At 35.0% G+C, this 24,727-nt stretch overlaps 1 protein-coding gene across 6 annotated transcripts in view; it reads right to left on the bottom strand.

Moving 5' to 3' along the window:
- EPB41L5 (erythrocyte membrane protein band 4.1 like 5) overlaps positions 1 to 24,727 on the bottom strand; it is a 112,924-nt gene that overhangs the window by 43,042 nt on the left and 45,155 nt on the right. For 5 of the 6 annotated variants that reach the window (XM_045559161.1, XM_045559162.1, XM_045559163.1 and 2 more), the window contains exons 11-16: positions 24,164 to 24,233; positions 16,008 to 16,177; positions 14,516 to 14,622; positions 13,020 to 13,047; positions 6,441 to 6,483; positions 5,928 to 6,043 (exon numbers count right to left, since the gene is read on the bottom strand). In XM_045559161.1, coding sequence (XP_045415117.1) covers positions 5,928 to 6,043; positions 6,441 to 6,483; positions 13,020 to 13,047; positions 14,516 to 14,622; positions 16,008 to 16,177; positions 24,164 to 24,233 — 534 coding nt within the window. Of the gene's footprint in view, positions 1 to 1,567; positions 2,243 to 5,927; positions 6,044 to 6,440; positions 6,484 to 13,019; positions 13,048 to 14,515; positions 14,623 to 16,007; positions 16,178 to 24,163; positions 24,234 to 24,727 lie in introns of those variants that run through there. The other variant, XM_045559167.1, reaches the window with a different exon arrangement.

Here is a 24,727-nt window from a genome sequence, read left to right as displayed (position 1 = left end):
AAACTCAGTTTCTCTCATTAGGAATTTACAAATGAATTATTTTATAACAAGGTTTCCAAAGGGGAAAAAAAAATCATGATATGAATCTTCCAACACTTAAACAGAAGTGATTCAAATTCTAAGCACAGAAATGGCCACTTTCAATATAAACTGTAGATCTTGCTCTTCAATTATAACTGTTCCATACCTCTAAAGTTAAGATTCTGCTAAGATACATATAAGGCACTGAATCCGTGTCTGACCATCAGATTAAGAATACTTTCAAAGTGAGATTTTAAGGACTTTCTAAAAGACCAGGATAGCTTGTTATTCATTGTCTTTTTGGTTTCTATTATAGAAATGGTAGGTTCTTCAACGATATACATATCCATGAAATCTTTTCTAGAAGCACAAACCAGAGCTTCTGTGCTTAAAATGTTATAATTCAAATTCCTTTCTCTTATACTTTGAGTGTCCATCCCCATACATTGATTATGATGAACTCAAAAGACTGAAATTCTTTAAATATTTAGTTCTGCTCACTTATGTCTTCCATTGACAAGTTGTATTGCATTTGTAGCCAAAAATCCAGTGCTAAGAAGACCTCTGAAACTTTTATCTTTGTCTAGCAGAGAGGATTTGAGGGATAAAAACCAACCTTTGGTAACACAGGATGGGGCAAATGAGTTAGGTTGTTTATAATGAACCTTCATTACCTTGAAGCATTATAAATTCTTAAGAGTATAAAATATCCTCAAATTTCTACATATATTAATAGTTTAAAAGTTTGGAAATTTTTCTAAAATCTGAAAAAACTTTATAAAAGAAGAAGACATGCTTCCTTTATATACTTCCTATCCCATCAAAAATGTACTTTTTCCAGTTAATTTGCCCCTGTGAATTAAACCAAAGAGCTTGAATAATTATATTCTAAAGTTCAAAAAGGAACAAAAATAGTAATACATATCCATCTAAAAGGTTTTGGCTTCAGAATTTTATTTTAAAGATGGTAAAAGGCCAGATTATGAGACTATTGCAAACCTGGGTGATCTGTCAGGCATATAAGATGAAATAGAAAAAACAGCAAAGTGCAAAGACAAAAGTAAATACATTTTCCATTTTATATAACCATTCAGTAGTAACATAACCATTCAGTTAACTATTCAAAAGTAAACATTCAGATTTTTCTTTCTACATGAATCACATTACTAATGTGATTGCTAGACCTTTTGGTAACTTAAAATATTTGTGCACATTAAAAAATGGTTGTAATTAAAAATTACATTAATTAAAATTTTAGGCACTTAGAACCAGGGGCAGTGGCATGCACCTGTAGCCCCAGTTACTCAAGAGGCTGAGATGGGAGGGGAAAAAAAAAGAAGAAAAGAAGGAAAGAAAGGGAAGGAAGGAAAGAAGGAAGGAAGGAAGGAAGGGAGGGAGGGAGGTATGGGGGGAAGGAAAGAAAGGAAAGAAGGACAGGGAGGAAAGAAGGGAAGGGGAAGGAAGAAAGGAAGAAAGCAAGAGAAAAGAAAAGAAAAGAAGAGGAAAAGAAAAGAAAAATACCTTAGGCATTTAACTGAAATTAAGGCATGAGCCACTTTGGAATTATTAATATTAAAGTGGTGTATAAGAACAACGTTTTATAAAAATATCACAAAAACTAATATATCATGCCTGGATGTGATTACTTTTGGGTGTCCTTTTAGTGTATCTGATTCTTTTAACCTCAATTTGGATGGCATGTGGTAGAGTAATAACGGGCAGCTTGTTCACAAACAAACCTTCTAAGATATATTCTGAGTGATGTACTAACACGCTAAAATCAAGAAAAACCCTTCCACAATCACAATGGTATACAACTCTTTTCAACACAAAAACATTTGTCATTATCACTGATGGCATCTAGCTTCTTTGGATCCTTTTCCCTTTCATTGAAGAATTCAATTACTAACAACACTAAACTAGCAACTCAGTATAAATTCTTGCCAATACTCCTGATATGATTGATCCTTTATAAACACCAGAAAATGTATACCATCAACTTTTATGACAAAGAGTCCCAATGTCTAAGAGGCTTAACACTCATATTTCAGTCATGGCTGCATGGCCAGGAAAATGAACATCATGATGGACTCCTGCATTCTTCACATTGTGCTCATGGACAAAGTCAGTGTAGTTTCTATGTGCAGTCTGGGGTGGGGGCAAGGCCCTTGTGTTCCACTGGTTTCCACCACGTTGACAGCAGTCACTGGCAGCAGGGAGCCTGGATGGTTGGGGAGTGGGAGGGGAGCACAGTTAGTCAATAGGAATAGGAGAAAATGGATGTGTGAGAGACAATAAAGGAGAAAGGGAATGTGACTAGCATGCACCACTGCTATGAGTAGTTACCAATATCTACTCCATGCAATGATAACATTCAAGAATAACAAACAGGGGTGGGATCCATGAAGTTACATGTAATGAAGAATGTCAATATGGAAATACATGTAAGTAATCAGAATTAGTTAAGTGGGGTAATTACAGAAGAAATTTCTCAGAAGGCAAGACACTTTCTCTGTCCCTGATGTTGCTACTAAAATCAAAGGCCAAAATGTTGTCTGGGGGTCTAATAAGAAAAAAGTATTCATAATGTACTTAATTCAAATATATGAAAAAAGAATTGTACATAAGGACAAAGGCTTATATGGAAAAGGGCAACTGTGAAAACTAGTCCACAAATTAACTGATTTCACAAAACTGAAACCTGGGAAACAAAATTTAGAAAGAATATTTAAAAAAAAAAAAAAAAACTACCCCCAGAGGCCATGTAATCTTATATCAATGTTCCCAATTATCAACAGAGAATCATTGCTCCTTCTACAATCAAAGTTCAAAGGACCACAAAATGAAATTCAACAGGTACAGATAATGTGATGAGATTATGAGCCCCCTCCAAGAAACAGTTTAATAAGCATATTAGATACCTTTTATCAGTGCTGTAGAAAAGGCCTACAGAACTGTAAGAGTGAAATATGCATACGTGCAGTTCCTGGTTAGAACTGATCAGAGTCCTCCAGTAGAAAGAAAACATTTGCAAAGCTTCAGTAAATCAAAGTTTCATGACATGACAGAAAGGGCAGCACATATTTAAAATAACTACAAAAGAAAAAAAAAATCACCCCAAATATAAAATATGTGTAAAAATAGATTTTTAGGCCATTACTGGTGGTGGCTCACACCAGTAATCCCAGGACTCTGGGCTGAGGCAGGAGAGATCACTCGAGGCCACAAGTTCAAGGCTGCAGTGAGCCATGCTCACACCACTGCACTCCAGCCTCAAGCCTGGGCAATGAAGCAAGATCCTATCTCTTTAAAAAAAAAAAAAAAAAAGATTTTAGAATTAGTGTCATCTTTCTAACTCAACCAAAACATTACTCTTCACCTTTATTCCTTAGGGAAACTGAAAAGAAACTAACTAAAAGGATTTTTTCAGAACTTGGAAGGCTTTTGTTAAAATATAATAAAATTATCTTCTTTCCCTCAATTGAAATACAATCAGTTCATCAAACCTGACCCACGAAATTCACAACACTCACATTTAGGGGCTCTAAAAATTAATGTTCTCAGCCAGTCCTGGTGGCTCATGCCTGTAATCCTAGCACTCTGGTAGGCAGAGGCAGGAGTATTGCTTGAGGCCAGGAGTTCCAGACCAGCCTGAGCAACCAGGCTGAGCAAGAGCGAGACCCCCATCTCCACTAAAAATAGAAAAATTAGCGAGGTGTGGTGGCGTGCCTACAGTCCCAGCTGCTCAGGAGGCCAAGGCAGGAGAATCTCCTGGAGCCCATGAGTTTGAGGTTGCAGTGAACTATTACAATGCCACTGCATCATCATAGTTCTTCCCTATAGATGCAAAATTCTCTAAATACTATTCAGTTTTGTTCTTATTGTTGTTTATAAATGATTTATGGACTTAAAAATACATGAATTGTTTCTCAAAAGGTGATACTTTAAATACTTGAAAATTCTAAGTTACTGATATACCAAATGATCCGCCCAAATAATAGTATCATTTAAAAGATTCCAACAAGAAAAAGCTGAAGACTTGAACTGGGAGTAGGTTTAGATTAAATTGGTTAAAAGTTATCTACCCGAAATAGAATGTTCCATTTTTCTGCCCAATTGTTCAAACTTGGGGAGCATTTCCAAATCTTAACAATTTATCACTTTCTAAAGGAGGACTGTTTTATATTCTTTTAAAAGCGTTAATAAGAATCAAAGCATGCAGAAACAAAGAATGAAATAAAGAATGCATTTTAAGTTAAGGCTGGAGAATCCGTTAGGTCCAAGACATGTCAGCTCTATATTCAGTTCCATGCCATTGCTGACATACGCTAGGCTCATTAGGTTTTAGGGATCACTGCTTTACTCCACTTCAGCAAAGGAGGTCTCAGCACAACCACATAAAAGAAGAACACAGCTCCAAATTTTTCATTTTTCTCAATAAATTCAATACTCTCTTTCTAAAGGATGCATCAAAGAAACTGAGTAGTGCCTAACAAACCAAATTAAACAGATTTAAATATGGACCTATTAAAATGGAACGACTCAATAAAGATTTAGTGTCATGATAACAGGATGCAAACTAATCAGACTCTCATTCCATATTAATATAAAAGGCAAATATATTAACAAAGTTCCTTTATAGTCGAAGTCTCAGTACTATTTTTCCTTGCCACTAGCACTTGATGGTAACATAAATGAGATCAAATAAAGCTGCTTACTGGAGCCACATTTTGGTAAGAAATTGAAGAAACTTTTTTAATGGCTTAAGCAAAGACTAAAATTTGACATTTAGAAGCTTCACTCTTTACTTTTAAGTGTGTGCCCAAGTGTGTACATGCACACACACACACAAAGTACCCCCACTACACACCCACGTACAAAGAAAATAAAGAGAAAATGGGGCGGGGGAATCTCCTTCATTTTATAAACTAATTACAAGTTATTTGGAACTGAAATAAAAATATGCCCACCATCAAAAGCAAAGCACCTTGCAGTAATTAAGCCAAAATAACAGTGAAAAAATTACATAGCAAAGACTGAAAATAATCACCAACCGCTATTGACCCACCACCATGAAGGAAGAACTGGTTGCACAGAAAGCTGACCAAAACCTTGAGATCACCAGAGAAACTCAACAGATTTCAGGTACTAAACAAACTAAGAGCAAGAGAAAAAGAGAAACATCCTGTGAATTATCAAGTTCATTTCATAGACACAAAACTTGAACATATGATACATCTAATACGATCACTCAATCAAATAACTGCCAAGGAGGCCCCCCCCCACCCGCCAAGCCACATAAATTTCTTTGGGAAAGGATGAACCCAATTGATTAACCCAAATAAGCCACAAAGTATCCATATTTGTGTGTTTACTATTAATCTAGAAAAAGACCTTGGAAATTTAAATAAATGAAATCCTTCCTGTCATCAGACTATCTCCTAATCTCCAAAATATGGAATGACTCATGCTTTGTTTTATTGGACTTTATTCATGTTTCCCTTTTGGCTTTATCTTCAGTCTTTATTGAAGAAAACATATCTGATGTAGTAGCATTGCGTTGTGTGGAGTAACATGTATGGACATATTTTCCTCATGCATCTGGGAAAAGGTTCTACTGACAAGCAAGGAAGTCTTTTTCAACAGAGAACCACTCACCAGATGATTCTAATCAAAATAAGGACAGTTGTTTGATATTCTTCATTTAGACAAACACACTCCCTTCTTCATCCACACTCCTTATTTTCCCCATCCCAATATGACTGCTCAATAATATGCTTCTTTTCAGCTCACAAATATGAATAATTTGCTTTCAATCATATTTAAAGTACTTTAAGTTTATGGCTTGGAATTTAGAATACAATTAAGCAAGCAACATTTTACTTTGGTTTAAGGAATTAACAAACCATTTCCTGTCATGCTGCTCTGTTCCAGGACTCTGTGGAAGATTCTCTATCTCCACCAGCACAGGACCAGAGGATACAGAAGGAATCACAGGCAGAGCAGATCTCACACCCCAAGCCTTTGGACAAAAATTGTAAAAATCATCAATTTTGCTTAAATAAAACAGCTCTTCACCAACAAATAGAATACTAAAATGGAATACTATCTACATAGTGAACAAATATAATGCAAACAAATGTTTCAATCTTATATACCATCGTGTAGATAGATGATAATTTAATGGAATATTAATATTTTATTTATTTTCCTGTATTTATAGGGACATAAAATGTTTTACAGACTGTTTCATTTACAACATTTTAGATAATAACAGAATTAGATATTATTGAACACTTAAGGTTAAGAAAAGAAAATGTACAAAACTTGTGGAAGATTACACCATTATGAAAATCCAATTGACAACACTATTATTTACCATAATTTACTAGTGTTTTCAAAGCTTTATATTGTCTTACCTGTTGAGAGCCATTGCTCTGAGTTGAGACATTATTGTGAACACTGTAATGGGGGGAAAAATGTATTAAAAAACTATACATGAAATTCTAGGGCTTCACTTTGTAAAATTATATACACACTAATGAAAGCAGATTTATTTTAAAGACATTAATATTTTGTTTTAAATAAATCTACTACTGGTATCTTAAAACTAAGAATGTCAGATGCCCAGAATACATTTTCTCTTAATAGGCAAACAAACATTTGCTTTTCTATAGTCTATTCATATGACGCTTTCCATGTGTGTATATTTTCACTGTGCTTTAGAGGTGTATGTCACGACTAATCTTGTTTATTCATTACACAATATCTGTCCAACAAAGACAGATGGCTAAACAAAGAGAGCAATGCAAATACCCACATAAATTTATCTGATCCATCACTTTTTTTGTATATTCCTACCCTCGCAAGATTTTCCAGTATAACAGTTTAGCATTTTATAACTCAAAAGGCCTTAGAAAGTTAGAAATTTCTGTGTATACCTTCTCCAAATGATTTATAAATATGTTTTTAAATTTTTATTTTAGGTTGTACCCATTCCCTGCACTAATTAAAAAAAGGCACTTTAAAAACTTCCTTGAAAGAGATTAATCTACAGACTTAATGATAGCACTATGTTCCAGGAAAAAGAGATATAGAATTAAATACATTCAATTCCTGATGTTAGCCACTAATCTTCAAGAATAAGGACAGACTACTTCAGGCATCCCAAGAAGATTTAAAATTAGCAAATCACTGCCAGTATCAGGTTGGCACAGACTTCTCCAAAGCAATACTCAAGAATATTATGTTATACCCAACTAATCTAGTAAAAGGATATAGGCAAAGCTTCTCAAACAGAAACTCTGCATACAGCTTCCAGAAGCCTTTGGGAGGGTGGAGGAGGAGACTGAGAGCAAAAACAAAACCTACCTGATGATGAAAGACAACCAATTAAAAAAGAACTTAAGAATAAGAGGCCTTGCTATAGGGCCAGGGGATGAAGAGTGAACCCATTTTATATCCTTTTTCTGAAAATCAACTACATCTCACTTACAAGGTGTTTTTGTTTTGTTTTGGTTTTTGTTTTTTTGAGACAGAGTCTTGCTCTGTGGCCCAGACTAGAGTGTCATGGCATCACCCTAGCTCACAGCAACCTCAAACTCTTGGGTTCAGGCAATCCTCCTGCCTCAGCCTCCCATAGTAGCTAGGACTATAGGCATGCACCACCATGCCTGGCTAATTTTTTCTACTTTTAGTTGCTCAGCTAATTTTTTCTACTTTAATTGCCCAGCTAATTTTTTTTTCTATTTTTAGTAGAGACAGGGTCTTGCTCTTGTTCAGGCTGGTCTTGAACTCCTGAGCTCAAGCAATCCTCCCGCCTCAGCCTCCCAGAGTGCTAGGATTACAGGTGTGAGCCACTGCACCCGGCCTCAATTACAAGTTGAGTCACCAGAACTTGCACAAGCATCATCTGGGTTCAAAGTTAAGCTGTGTCACTAGCTCTGGCCTCTGTACTTCAGGTTACTGATTTGCATAAGACTGTTAGAAGGATTAAATGAATATTAGCAAAGTACAAAGAACAGTGATAAAAACTAACAAAATACGTTTTTAAAAAATACTATTTGGTGTAGACCATTGCCAAGGCAATTGTAAAGAAACTGTCAGGCACAATTTCTTTTTATTAACCATGTTGCTCTTCCCAGAATAAATTATACTTAAGTAACCCATGATCTTAAACCTTAATGGAATCTTATCCAGCCTGCTTGGTACAGAAGTTAGACTCACTAGTCTGTGGTCCCTTGGTTATTCTCTGAAGGTTTTCCTTTAACTGGGAATAACTACAGGAGGTGATGAGTAAAAACACGAGTAAGAATAACTTGAGGAAGAAAGTGGTTATAATAAGTAATGTTAATTGAATCATAGCTTGCTTTCAAATAATTTGAAATACAAAGCATTCTTTTCTGATAATTATACATATTGTTTCACCATGAATATGAAAGGATTACTGACAGAATTACTTCTCATTACTGACCTAGTCCAAGCTTCCCCTTTTAAAAGACTATATGCAGTAAGTGATCCTTTTGCTCTTATACTCCTTCAACTCATTTGATTTCCTCCACCATTTCTTCTTTTCCTCTTTTGTGTGTTCAAGACTGCCCATTAAGCTTGTATAAAAAGTACTAGTAATTGAAATGTCAACTAACCTTTAAAATGTCACTTCTTAAGATCCTTTATATTAGTCAAGACTCACGGGGGAGTAGTTAGGAGACAAAACGGTACAAGGAAAATGACTGACATCAGCCAATTTAAAAACCTGTTACTCAAACAGGCATTTTACAAAACTGCAGAGTACAAGGTCAGGAAGATTTTTAGGTCAAATAGTTGTGCCTTTTCAAACAGTACTGTTTTCCATGGTTCATTGGAGCAAAACTGTTCATGCAAACAGAACTGGAAGGGCCAGAGTAAAAGGAAATAAAACATGCCAGCCCAAGCTCAGGTTCTCCCAAGCACTGTGATGAGAGGTGCTCAATAACCTTTAGGTGAGTTGGGCCCCACTCTACATTTCATTCTAAAAGCCCACTTTTTTTTTTTTTTTTTGAGACAGAATCTTGCTCTGTTGCCTGGGCTAGAGTGCAGTGGCGTCAAGCTCACAGCAACCTCAAACTCCTGGGCTTAAGCAATCCTTCTGCCTCAGCCTCCCGAGTAGCTGGGACTACAGGCATGTGCCACCATGCCCGGCTAATTTTTTTCTATATATATTTTTAGCTGTCCAGCTAATTTCTTTCTATTTTTAGTAGAGACGGGGTCTTGCTCTTGCTCAGGCTGGTCTTGAACTCCTGACCTCAAGCGATCCTCCTGCCTTGGCCTCCCAGAGTGCTAGGATTACAGGCGTGAGCCACCGCGCCCGGCCCTAAAAGCCCATTCTTAAAAAAAAAAAAGAAAGAAAAACAGTATCACTGCTTAAGTATCCCATTTCTGTTGTGTTTTCTTGTGCCAAAAGCATCACTAATTAAGGATCATCAACATTTAGCCATTAAAGTTAAATTAATCTTAATTCTAGGAAAGACACTATATATATTTTCATACTTTTTAAAATCAGAAATGTATGTTTCAGAACATGTTAAGGGAGGACCTTTTATTTTGCAAATAAAGGCCTTAATTTTTCAACTATATATCATTGCTTAAATACTTTGTTTACATTTCTGCTAACTTCATAAGGTAGTCACTCCTTACTTTAAGCTGTAATATGCTGTATCAGCCTCCCTCTTTTAAGATAGGAAGACACATGATCCATTAAACAAACAGTTTTTACAATACAGAAAACTTCTAATATTTTTTCACCATTTTCTTAAAAGCATAGGTTATAAACAAATCCAAGGAAAATAAAAGTATACAGTCCAGAAAAGGCACAAAATTTTGTTTTTTACCTAACTAAAATTTCATGATGGAGAGAATTCCTCACTTCCTCCCTGCTCTATTCATTTATTTATTTCTAACAGCCTACAGACAGCTAAAGCAACTTGAAGGGAGTCCTTGTTCAATAAGCAGAGTGCTTTTGTAGTGAATCACAGCATGGCTTTAATAGCTTTCTAACTGAAAAAAAAATTTTTAATAGGACATTTCAAGGTGAGGCTGACCATATTTCAGTACCCAAAAACAATCAACTTCTTTTACTTCTTTTGTCTTCAAAGGTCTAGTCATATATCTGCCATATAAGAATAAAGACAAATTCAAAAAGAAACTAGATTTGTGGGTATGATCTGAATCTGATTATTTAACTAGCACTTCAGGAGACTAATACATACCAATTGTTAACAGGCAGTATTCTATGAAACTAAATGTTATGATATATACTATTAAAACTAATAGTCATCAGAAGTGAGACTTTCAGAATGGTGGTTTTAAGACAAAAGCAGATACTCCTCCCAGTGAAAACATTTACCTGGTGAAAATTATTTTTAAAAATCACTAAAGTCTCCAGAAGTTGTCATACAGGCATATATTAAGGAGAGAAATATTTATTCAAGAAAATCTACTAAATCTCATTAAGAGCTAAGTCTGTAGAATCTGACCCACAATTTGCTCCCCTCTCCCAAGCTCAATGTGGTGGCAGTTCTACTCCTGGAGGGTGTAACCAAGGTGAGGCAAACGTTCCCACAGCTCTCTATACTTTAAATTAGCTATTCTAAATATGTTCAATAACTAAGGAAACCACAACTAAAGGAATCAAGTGTGATAACAATGTCTCACCAAATAGAAAGTATCAGTATCCAGAAATTGTAGTAAAAAAGGACCAATGAGAAATTCTGGAGTTCAGAAATACAGTAACCGAAATGAAAAATTCATGGGGGGGAGGCGAGTGGCTCCACAGCAGATCTGAGCAGGCAAAACAATCAGTAAACTTGAAGATAAATCAAGTGAGATTATTTACTCTGAGGAATAAAAAAAAAAAAAACAACAGACTCAGAGACTTGTGGGACACCGTCAAGCATAGCAATTTACATTTAAAGGACATTCCAGAAGGAGATAAAAAAGAGAACATAAAGAATATCTGGGCCTGGCACGGTGGCTCACGCCTGTAATCCTAGCACTCTGGGAGGCTGAGGTGGGTGGATCGTTTGAGCTCATGAGTTTGAGACCAGCCTGAGCAAGAGCAAGACCCCATTTCTACTAAAATAAAAAAAAAACAAAGAAATTAGATGGACAGCTAAAAAACTATACAGAAAAAATTAGCTGGGCATGATAGCACATGCCTGTAGCCCCAGCTACTCGGGAGGCTGAGGCAGAAGGATTGCTTGCACCCAGGAGTTTGAGGTTGCTGTGAGCTAGGCTGACGCCATGGCACTCTAGTGCAGGAAACAGAGTGAGACTCTGTCTCAAAAACAAAAAGAAAAAAAAAAAAGAATATCTGAAGAAATAGGTGAAAACTTCCCAAATTTCATGAGAAAGTTATACCATGGAAAAGCAACCATAAGAAAACTGAATTGGCAGTACTTGTAGCAGACAAAGTAGGCTTTAAAACAAACAGAAAAGTTACTAAAGTAGAATTTTTTATGATGATAAAAGGAACAGTCCATCAGGATAATACAAACGCCATATGTACATATAAACACATATGTACTTAACAACAATCCCCAACATATATGCAACAAAAACTGAAAGCACTGAAGGGAGGAATATATTAATGAACAATAGCTGTGGACTTAAATACCCCACTGTCAATAATGAATAAAACTAGGCAAAAGATGAACAATGAAATAGAAGATATGAACAACATTGTAAACTAACTAGACCTAACAGATATCTAGAGACACTCCACTCAAAAACAGCAGAATACATATTCTTAAGTACACATGAACCATTTTCTAGGATGAATCATATGGTAGGCCATAAAATAAGCTTCAAATTTAAAGGGATTGATACCATACAAAGTATGTTCTTTAACCACTGTGGAATAAAATGAGAAAAAATCTAAAGGAAAATTTAAGATATTCACAAAGTGTAGAAATCTAGCAATACATTCTTAAGTAACTGATAGATCAAAGAAGAAATCACAAGTGAAATTAATGACATAGGAAATAGGAAAATCAATGAAAGCCAAAAACTGTTTCTATTTGAAAGGTCAATAAAACTGACAAACTTTTGGATAAACCAAACAAGAAAAAAACCAAAAAAACACAAAACTGAAATTCCTAAAAATCAGAAAGAAATGAGGGGACATCACCACTCACTTTACATAAAAAAAAAAAAGGAAAAGGGACTAATATGAACTGTACGCCAAAAAATTAGGTTACTAGACAAAATGGACAAACTCTAGAAAGACACAATTTCCTAAACTGGCTCCCTAAAGAAAATTCGCATAGATCTCTAAGAAATGGAATTAATAATTTTTAAACTTCACACAAAGAGAAAGTCCAGTCCAGGTGACTTTAATGGTAAATTCTACCATACATTTAGAGAATACCAATTCTTTATGAACTCTTCCCAAAAATAAAAAAGGAGGGAACATTTACCAACTCATTCTGTAAAACTAATATCACCCTCATACTAAAACCAAATAAAGACATTATAAGAAAACTGTAGATCAGTATCTCTGATGAACATAAAGACACAAAAATCCACAAAAAATACTAGGCAAACCAAATCTAGCAACATATAACATAAGGTAGGATTATACAACATGACCAAGTGAGATTTATCCCAAAAATAAAACTTTATTTGCAAATCAACCTTTGTTCTTTGAGCTCCTTGTATCTAAGGACCATAATTTACTCATCTTTTTATCATCAGTCACTTGCCAATAACAAATGTATAACATTCTCATTGTGAATAGCATATCTGCCCCCCATTCTTTATTTCTTTAAATTGCTTTATTTTTCTTCATATCAATTTTGTTTGATATTATGTGTTTATTTGTTCCCTGCTATATCCCCAATGCCTAGGGATGATTTGACACTTCAATCAGTCTTTGGCAAACATTTGTTTAACTAATGACAGCAACTGCATAAATTCTAAAATATTCTATATAAATTCCTAAGTTCCAAGACTTCACTCACCTGAGTTCTTCAGGTTTTGTTGTACTTGCTGACAAAAGAAAAGATAACATCTTGTTAGTCTCATCTTACATGATAAATTGCTTCACTATTCAAAGTAAAACCTTGAATAATTACATTATGAACCATGTTTCCCAACCACAGATTTCAAAACTTCATTTCACAGAAATGTTCTGGGGTTCACACAATTGAAGTCAATAATAGTAATTATTTCCATTTTTTAAATAAAGCAGTAAAATACATATACATCTCTTCCTTTAAAACAGAACCATCTGTAAGGCTTCAGAGTGAGCCAACTCATTCTGCATCATCCTCAGTAGAAAAGGAGGTAACTTAGGGTTTTAAATCATAACAAATTAAAATGGTTTCACTTATACCTATGTATTATTTAACTTATAGTCACACCAAAAATTATGAATATAAATCAGTTTTTAAAAAAATCAGTATTGCCAAACATCAGAAGGCAGTTGTTGGACAACTGGTGATGACTCTGACATTGGAAATACTTAAAATTTGACCTGTATTTTAATACAAATTCAGATTTTAAATCAAACACGTTTTGATTTAAGTTTTATTTATCAGAGTAAACAATGCTTTTTCTTATATAATTGATTTTAAGCAGGTAACATGAATTTGGAAACATCTATATGTGAGATATTAATGATTAAATTTAAAAACTGTATTTAACGGTATCCTTAATATTATACTACCATATGAAATAATTTTTTTTTTTTTTGAGACAGAGTCTAACTTTGTTGCCCAGGCTAGAGTGAGTGCCGTGGCATCAGCCTAGCTCACAGGAACCTCAAACTCCTGGGCTTAAGCGATCCTCCTGCCTCAGCCTCACGAGTAGCTGGGACTACAGGCATGTGCCACCATGCCCGGCTAATTTTTTCTATATATAGTTTTAGTTGTCCAGATTATGTTTTTATTTCTATTTTTAGTAGAGACGGGGTCTTGCTCAGGCTGGTCTCGAACTCCTGACCTCGAGCGATCCACCCGCCTCGGCCTCCCAGAGGGCTAGGATTACAGGCGTGAGCCACTGCACCTGGCCGATATGAAATAATTTTTACTTAAAATTTATTTGCAAACTATAGGTGTTTACTAAGAAAAAGAAAGAAATTAGAATTTATTTATCACATGACAATGTTTCTAAAAATTCCTAAAGGGATTAAGAGATGTCTTATTGTGAATGAGATCTATAAGTCAAAAAGGGAGAGAAAACGTTCTCTACAGAAACACTAAAATAGTCAAGGCAAACAAAAACTAAACACAATCTCAGAATACTATCAGAATTAGGATTAACAAAATTTAATCTTAACTAACAATACAGGCAATTTTCCCTGTGTATCTTATGAGATTGATTCTGCCATAAAAGTACTTTAGTTGGTTGGAATAGACCTAAGGAGATTCAGATAACTTCCTCTCCAAGTAAACACCACCAGCACATAATTACTTGTCAAGGAAGAACAGTTCTTTGAAACAGGGTTGCACTGCACCTTTCACTTGTAGAGTTCGTCGAGAATATCGTTTGCTGGGCCTTCGTTCAAAGGATGTTGATCTTCTTGCTTTATTGGTTTTTGTGGTCTGATACTCAGTTTTCCCACTAAAATAAATGAGGCATATCAACAGGAATAAGAAATTTGAAGCCAATTGCAATCAGACACACATAAATAAAAGTCTACATTCAAGTTCTCCCTAAAAGAATCATCCTGATCTTCATCCTAAAGGAACAACTACTAATAGTCTTGATTTCTCTCTTTACCGTGTCATTCTTTCACTCTGTAGGCTTTTGTGAAATATGCAACAGATTATACCATTTTTCCCTTAAGCATGCATATCACCCAAATACACATTAAATAAGTTTGGGATATCTGTGCTTTTATGGAATTACCCTCTTCTCCCTCCATCCACATTCCTCAACACAAAATGTGTACTCAAAATAAATTTTTCAATTACCCTTAACTGTGATAAACTTTTCAGAATAATCTTCCAGAAATATTTTTTAAGACTATTGACCTGCTCTCCTTGATTTCCAGTTAATTCTGTTAAGAAACTGCCTCATTACTTTTTGTTTTTTTTTTTTTTTGAGACAGAGTCTCGCTCTGTTGCCCGGGGTAGAGTGTCATGGCATCAGCCTAGCTCACAGCAACCTCAAACTCCTGGGCTCAAGCAATCCTTCTGCCTCAGCCTCCCAAGTAGCTGGGACTACAGGCATGCGCCACCATGCTCGGCTAATTTTTTCTATATATTTTTAGTTGTCCAGCTAATTTCTTTCTATTTTTAGTACAGACGGGGTCTTGCTCTTGCTCAGGCTGGTCTCGAACTCCTGACCTCAAACGATCCTCCCACCTCAGCCTCCCAGAGTGCTGGGATTACAGGTGTGAGCCACCGTGCCCAGCCTGCCTCATTACTTTTAATATAGGTAGACTAGAAGCTCTCTTACACAATTGACTTGCTACATTACTGGTACTATCCATTCTTCTTTAAATCACACTAATTCCCAAGGCACGTTGAAAACTCACAACCAATAATCTACTCTCCAATAAACCAAAACATTTCTAAATCATGACCAATAAGCAATGAGTCATAAGAATAATAGAACTTCAGGTTTATAAAGGCCCACAAACATTATCCAGATTAATATCCAATTCAGTGCAAGATACCCTTCTCTTCTATACAGTATCCAGTGGTTGGATGGAGAATCCATAAAACTCTTGTTAAATGGATTTAAATTGAGAGTTAGTTAATATACAAAGCAAATGTCAAGAAGCATATAAAATCCATTATATGATTACCATGTTTTCCTATCTATTCAAGAAATTACAACCAATAACAATACCACTTTTTTCTTTTGGCAAATGGACGACTTTGGTAAACCACTTTATTTCTCCAAGCCTTAGTTCCTACATTTGTAAAATGAGGATTGGCCTAAATTTTTGGCCTGTATGAAAGAACGAAAGATATAGAAAGCAGCTACTGAAAAGTAACCTGTATCTAAATCGTGATCCTAGTCGAATAAATCCCGATCGATGAGAACTCTTTTGGACAGGGCCTCGAAGGCGGAAGAAGGCATGATGCTCCACAGCACACTTCCACAAATGTTTGCAAGCTTTTGGATGATCCAGTCTAAAGACAAATGTATGCTCCTGTTCTTTGCCCTAAAAAAGAAAAGAATGTAAAAAGAGGTGATTATTAGGTCAAACAGTCCTGTCTTCTATTTCTGAGATACAAACACAACCACAGCAATACCAAGAAGAAAACAATAAAGCACCTAGTTTGCTCCCTAAAACTCAGACACTCTTTATAGTATCTACATAAAAAGGCAGAGTTGAAATCAAGCTGTCCATTTTCTCAGCCAATGTAAAATTATTCCTAGGAGTGTCTCCTCTACTTACATGATCTCATTTGTCAGAGAGACGTAAAATGAGGCTTCGTCTGCCATTCTTTGGGATAACTGTATAATTTAAAGGATCACATAAGATCTGGCAATACATAAGAACGGCCTTAAAAATGTTCACATTTTTCTCCTAGTGACCACACTCCCAAGAGTCTAATTGCCACAGTTAACATTCATAGGCACTTTAAGGATATCACATGAATTAGAATTACCCCAAAGAAGGCGGGCGCAGTGGCTCACGCCTGTAATCCTAGCACTCTGGGAGGCCAAGGCGGGTGGACTGCTTGAGCTCAGGAGTTCGAGACCAGCCTGAGCAAGAGCGAGACCCCGTCTCTACTAAAAATATAAAGAAATTATCTGGCCAACTAAAATATATATATATAGAAAAAATTAGCCAGGCATGGTGGCACATGCCTGTAGTCCCAGCTACTCGGGAGGCTGAGGCAGTAGGATCGCTTAAGCCCAGGAGTTTGAGGTTGCTGTGAGCTAGGCTGACGCCACGGCACTCACTCTAGCCTGGGCAACAAAGTGACACTCTGTCTCAAAAATCAATCAATCAATCAATCAATCAATAATAGAAAAACAGAATTACCCCAAAGAGCAGATGAACTATCATTAGCCTCATTTCATAGATAAGGAAACAGAGACTCAAAGAAAATTAAGCCCAAGGTCACAAAGCTACTAAGAGAGGAAACTGGAAATGAATTTAGCCAGTCTGGCCCCAGAACCTACACTTGTAACCAAGTTTTCCTACCTCTAGGGAAAATAATTTTTTAAACACCAGAAGTTATAAGCAAAAGACTTTCTTCACAGTCTCATTTGTAATAATAAAAATTGGCACAAATCCTAAATGTCCAAAAAAGAGAAATGGTCAAGTGAATAACGGTATATTTAAAAACTACAGAGAGAGATAAATGAATCAAAGATAATGAATGAGCTGTTATTTATTCATATTACAGACTACCATATATAGGTTTAAATGAATGAATTAGAATATATGGGTATTCATGTTTAGATAAAACAAGCAAGCTGAAAATGTATAATTTATGAAAATTCTTAAAACAATTCTACCATTTTTTATGCTGTATTTATATTTGGAACAAGTTATAAAATATATATGAGAAGAGTAACATTCAAAAATAGTGGCCAGCTAAGGGGAAAAAAGGAGTAGGTAGTTAGGGTGTTAGACCTTAGCTGTATTATTTATTCAAATATATATAACTTTATTTATCTATTTCTAAAAGATCTGAAAATGTAACAAATGTTACCCTAGAGCATGAATAAAACATATGTTTTATAATTTTCTGTACTTTTCAGTTTATTCAAAGATACTGTTAATGGAGTTGAGATGGATAAGTTAAAATTACCCTGATTTGATCATTGCATATTGTTTAAATGTATCAAAATATCACTCTGTATGCAATAAACATGTACAATTATGTGTCAACTAACAATAAAAGTTGGCAAGGGGCACAGGGGAGGGGGGAGGCAATGGTAAGCCAAGGAGAAGATACTTGCAACACCAGTATCTGACAAAGAACCAATATCCAGAACATATAAAGAATTTTTTCAATAAAGAAAAGGCACATGACCTAATAGAAAGATGAACAAAAGACTTGAACAGGTACTTCATATGCCAGAAGATCCAAATATCCAATAAATACATAAATAAAAGCTAAATCACAGTAGTTATCAGGGGAATGCACATTAAAACCATAAAATGATTCTGTTACCCACCAGGATGGCTAAAACGAAAAGGACAGAATACCAAACATTAACAAAAAATAAATTAAAAAAACACAAAAACTAATGAAACTCTCAAACATTGCTGGAAGCACTATAAACTCGTTTAAATAGTTTTTGGAAAACAGTTTGGCAGTATCTACAAAAGTGGAATACACACATACCTTAGTTGTTAAGAATAGCTTTCTTTTTAACAGCTGAAAACTGAAAACAACTCAAATGTTCAGCAACAGGAGAATGAATAAGTAATTGTGGTCCATCCACAAAATGGAATAGTGTATAACAATAAGAATGAGCCAACTACAACTACTCACCACAACACATAACTGAAGTTCACAAATATAAGGCTGAAATAAAGATGCCAGACACAAAGAGAACATTCTGTTGGGTTCCATATACGTAAAGTTCAAAATATAGGCAAAAACTAATCTACAGTGTTAGATTCAGAGAGTGGTTATCTTTGGGGTACTGTATCTAGTACAAAGGAGAGTCTATAATTCCAGCAGTATTTTATTTCTTAATCTGGGTGTTGGTCATATAAGTGTATGTGAAAATTCAACAAGCTGTATATCTAATTGTACATTTTTCTGAATAAATGCTATACTTTAATAAAATTTACCAACAAAAACTAAACATAGATAAAAACAATGGAAAAATGTATAATCTCAAAGTAGGGAAAACTTTCCAATGAAACAAAACCCAGCTAGGGAACAAAACCCAGAAGGCATAAAAGACTGGCAGTTCATCTATATAAAAATTTTAAAGTACATGGCAAAACAGAAGCAGAAACAATATTAAAAAAAAATTAGATAAAATATTTACAATTTTTATCACAAAGGGCTAAATTTATAAGAAAAAAGGCCAACACAAAAGAAAATGGGCAAAGGATGTGAATAGAGAGTTGAGAGAAAATATAAATGACTCAAATGTATGCAAACAGGTCAGTATCACTCATAATAATAGAAATAAAACTAAACCTACACTGAAATCTCATTTTTCACTCTTTAGATAAAAATGTCTGATAACTCCCTCTGAAGGAACAGGTTAGTACACTGATAATAGTATAACTTGATAGGATCTCTATCCAGGACAAATGCAAACAACCATTTGAGCCAGCAAATCCACCTCCAGGACACTATCCTACAGATAGTTGGCAATGTACAAATTAGTATATACATAGTGAATATCAATTAGTTGAGAACTAATTAAATAAACTAGGGTACATCAATATACTAGAATAGTACATAGTTTCAGTTTATTTTTTTAAAAAAAAAGAATAAGGAACTGCTTTATGTACAATTCCAAGCTATAATGTAAAGTTAAAGTGAGTAGAGAACAGTGTACAATACAAGCATCCTAACTTCTGTGTAAAAGAACTGATGCACACATTTGCTCGTACATAATACCTTTGAAAAGATACACAAAAGCTAATCCTGCATTTGATCAAACCTAAAATGCTATCAATTGTAAGATGCATTATTATTTTATGCCCCAAAAGGAATAAGTGTCACCAATTAAATCATGATCATATTTTCTTATCAGGTAGAATATTTTTCTTCCTCAAAGACTGCTTTTAGATTTAGACTCAAATACCATTTTAATCACATCTATGCTTACATAAAAAGGAAATGGTAAAATAACCTATTTTCAAAGAGGCAGATTCAGTATCTGCCTATTCTGAATCATTTTCAATGCACTTGATGATGATATAATGATCATCTTCTGTGTCATCAAGAGATTTCTTTTAAAATACTCCATTATCGTCTCTATGATTTTCTTGTAACCTGTGTACTAGGGCAACCCCCTGCACATATCTCAGTTGTAATACTTACAGCTTTTAAAACATATCATTGCTTCATCTACTTTTAAGCGTATTTTTTCTTAGATGCTGCTAAATAGTGCTTCTCACACTTCATCGTACACAAAAATCTTGAGGATCATTTAATGTGTTCTTTTCTGATTAAGTAGTTTGGGATGAAGGGTGGAGCAGGTAAGACCAAATACTCTGAATACCAAAGGAGGCAGTTGCTTTGCAAGGAAATATAAAATTTAGGTCATTCTCCAACAATGTATATTTATTTCACTAATGAAAAATGTATGTACCACAGATCTATCTGAACGCTTTTCTGCAGTCAGAATAAATGACAAGTTTTCATTTGAATGCTGAATCAGTGTCACCTTTCTGAAGCCATTTCAAACAGCAACTAAACTTAACACCTGTAGTACTAACAATGATTATAACTCAGCTAATTTTTCTATAACAAGTTCCTATACATGAAGGCAATGATAACCACGTCAAAACTATTGCCTGGTTGACAATTTTAAGGTACCACCTATTATAAAATGCATCCCAGGGCTGGGCGCGGTGGCTCACGCCTGTAATCCTAGCACTCTGGGAGGCCGAGGTGGGTGGATCGCTCAAGGTCAGGAGTTCGAGACCAGCCTGAGCAAGAGCGAGACCCCGTCTCTACGAAAAATAGAAAGAAATTATCTGACCAACTAAAATATATATATAAAAAAAAAATTAGCCGGGCATGGTGGCGCATGCCTGCAGTCCCAGCTACCTGGGAGGCTGAAGCAGTAGGATCGCTTAAGCCCAGAAGTTTGTGGTTGCTGTGAGCTAGGCTGATGCCATGGCACTCACTCTAGTCCAGGCAACAGAGCGAGACTCTGTCTTAAAAAAAATAAATAAATAAAATAAATAAAATAAAATACAATAAAATGCATCCCAGTTTCTTTTAGAGATGCTAAAAAGTTTTTAAAACATGTGGCTTAAAATTGTTGGAATAATTAACTTTTGTGACTTATATACAAGGAAAGTAGGTGGCTGGAATAGAAGAAACATTTTTTTCCCTGTATAACTTTTCCTACATTTTCAATTATTAAACATATCAAATAAACATATACTAGGTTATTAAAACCTATGAAGAAATATTAACTAGTTCAGTTGAGCTGCTTTTAGGCTTTTAAAAAATACATAGCTGACACTCATATACACTAAACAATATAGTATTTTTTAACATCTGAAATGAGGAGAACAGGGCAAATTATGTTATGAACGACACACTTTCTTTTTGAGACAGGGTTTCCCTCTGTCGCCCAGCCTGAAGTGTACTGACACAATCATAGCTCACTGTAACCTCAAACTCATGGGCTCAAGCGACCCTCCCATCTCAGACTCCCATGAAGGAATACAGGTGCATCCTACCACTCGCAGCTTATTTTTTTTATTTTTTGTAGACAGGGTTCTTGCTACGTTGCCCAGGCTGGTCTTAAACTCCTGGCCTCAAGCAATCCTTCCACCTCAGCCCCTCAAAATGCTGGGATTACAGGCATGAGTCACCGCACCCAGCCCCCAAAAACATACTTCAATTTTGACATCGATGTTTAATGTCAATGATCTTCTTCAGGACAGAGATCAAAAAAGCTTATTTATCTTTCCCTCTCTAGTCTGCAGTGAGTAAATGCATGATTTTTGACCAAAAAAAAAAAAAAACCCAGAACAAAACAAAACAAAAAAAACTTGTAAGAACATACTTTTACTGCTAAATAAAAAGACAATTCTGTAAATTCTTAAGAACTAAATAAACTGCAAATTTAAAACAGCACCTAACAAATCAGCACTGGGAGGCCATTTATCTCCCCATTCCTTGTTCTTTATAAGAAAAGACAAACAAGGGAGATCAAAATCATTCAAGGCTGAAATCCCCCTGCAATAACTCATCCAGCTATTTGAAATCCATGTAAAATTTTCTATACACAAGTCTTGTCATATTTTGAAAAGCCCAGAATAAAAATACTATTGTGCCAAACATTCGCTTACTATATAAAGTTCTTCCCACATCAATAATTACTTTTCTTGACTACCTACTGTTTTAGTGTATGACTATGTCAATATTGTAAATGATACCATGAACATACATGCCTACATATCTTTGCAGACTTGTCTATCATATACTCTTATTTTACTACTTATTGAACTATTACAAAGCTTACCTATTTATTGGACACTCCTACTACAGTAAAATGTCCTTGAGAATATGAAGTATTTCTTATTCATCCTGATAAGAAAAAAGCGTAGCACCATACCAAGGACATAAGCACTCAGTATCTCTAATTTCATATATGAACAATTTCAGAGTCAAAACAGAACACCAAGATCTACTGATTGTAAAGCAGTGTTCCTGTTAAGTTGCAATGTGTCATAACCAAGCTTCTGATAAACTCTGTTCTTTTATTTTACTGATATTGACCAAAATCTCCTGAACTTTCATATATAAACCAGAAGACCATTTACCACCAGAGGTGTTCTTATTAGAGAAAAGTGACCAGCTCAACATCAATATTCAAAAATTTGAAAAAAATTTATTCTGCGTATATAGGAACCTTTAACTTAATTTCAACAGTTTTATTCTTTTTCCCAGTTATGATGATATTTAATTAGGTCCACATATATCCAAATCAACCATAGCAAATTAATTGAGGGCTACTATTATGATGCACAGTAATACACACCTGATCTCAGCTTTTTATTTATTAATATTTATGTTGGAATTTACACTGATATTTCTTATAGCACATTTATGGGACCAATAGAGAAGAACATTAACATAAAATGCCAAAAGAAATACAGAACAAACATAATCAAATGTTAACATCTATGCCTATTAAAAGAAGATCAAATTTAAAACACTAAGATTCCATTAGAAGATAAAAATCTAAATACTGGCAAAGTTTCAGTAAAACATGCATACTTTTAGCTTCACCTATTGCTTGCCACATTTCACACGGGTACAATCAAAATGCATTACTATTACTAATAATAATAATGAGGAGGAAAAGGTGAATTATAAATTATAAATAGACCAGAAACATGTAAAAACATGCTGGTATATAATAAAAGCTGGAAAAGAAAAACAGGAAACATTTTAAAATGGTAGAAGTACAGCAATGAAATTACCTAGGAAAGGAAAATTGAAGAATTAGATTTTTAAAAATCTTTCCTGGCCGGGCGAGGTGGCTCACGCCTGTAATCCTAACACTCTGGGAGGCCGAGGCAGGAGGATCACTTGACGTCAGGAGTTCAAGACCAGCCTGAGCAAGAGCGAGACCCTGTCTCTACTAAAAATAGAAAGAAATTAGCTAGACAGCTAAAAATATATATAGAAAAAAAATTAGCCGGGCATGGTGGCACATGCCTGTAGTCCTAGCTACTTGGGAGGCTGAGGCAAGAGGATTGCTTGAGTCCAAGAGTTTGAGGTTGCTGTGAGCGAGGCTGATGCCACAGCACTCTAGCCCGGGCGACAGAGCGAGACTCTGTCTCAAAAAAAAAAAAATCTTTCCAGCATTTTATTATAAAAATGTTTAAACATACAGGAAAACTAAATACCCATATTTATACTATCTAGATTCAACTGTTAACATTTTGCCCAATGTGCTCTTATCTATATATGTATGCATATGTGTTAAAATTTATTTATTAGTTTGCATATAGTAAAATTCTTCTTGCCTTTCCCAGAATGTCATATAAATGGAATCATTCAGTAAGTACATAACCTTTTGAGGCTGGGTTCTTTTACCAAGTGTAATGCGTCTGAGATGCATCCACACATGTATCAATTAAGAACTACATTTTAACTGATAAAAAGATAATCCTTAGTTCAAAAGTCTTTTTAAAAGAATATTAGGTAGACCTTTTTGATTAATCTTTTTCATCAGTTACTACAGAGATAAAGTCACTTAAATGTAATCTTTTATATATCTCAGATATATTTATTGTAAATGAAGAAACAAGAACAGACTTTTATGTTATCTTTAATCTTAAGGATTAAAACTATATGTTTAGGATTGTGTGACCTGAGTCAGGAAATCATTTAAAGCATTAATTATACTACATTTCTGTTCTATGACTCTTTAAATCAGTGAAGTACATTCCCCCTTTTAAAGATATAAGTTACCACATAATATAATCACTGTTAAATAAGCAATGCAATATACTTCCTACCTGATCATCATCTTCTACAACCACCAGGGTTAATTTATTCTTCTTGAAATCCAATCTGGTTATCTTGGGCCTATAATAACATGAGAATAACAACCAGATTATAAATAAATGTCCTCTAAATAAAAAAACAATTTTTTTGTTTTTACTTCAAGCACACATTTAATCATCTAACTTCTGCATTGAAAATTGACAGGAGGGTAAATGTAACTTGCACTGCCCACCAAAAAACCCTCCAATCTAAAAGACAGTATAACAGAAAAACACAGTATACATTTCAAAAGCAATACCTCTGACAAAGCTGAGACTGCACATATATCAGACATTAAAAATATTAAGGAAAAAAGAAAATGAAGAAAGCTACATATTTCATAGGCCCCAAGTATGAAGAGATTCTTTAGGCCTAGGTAAAATTGTGTCAGTGTTAAAGCAGCAGCACAGGAACTGGATACAGGAAAGCTTTAAAAAGCTTTAAAAAAAAAAAGCATAAAGAGGCCACGCGCGGTGGCTCACACCTGTAATCCTAGCACTCTGGGAGGCCGAGGCAGGTGGATCACTCAAGGTCCG

The sequence above is a fragment of the Lemur catta genome, chromosome 8 (assembly GCF_020740605.2).
Source record: "Lemur catta isolate mLemCat1 chromosome 8, mLemCat1.pri, whole genome shotgun sequence".
NCBI lineage: Eukaryota > Metazoa > Chordata > Mammalia > Primates > Lemuridae > Lemur > Lemur catta.
This window is presented reverse-complemented; position numbering and strand designations above follow the sequence as displayed.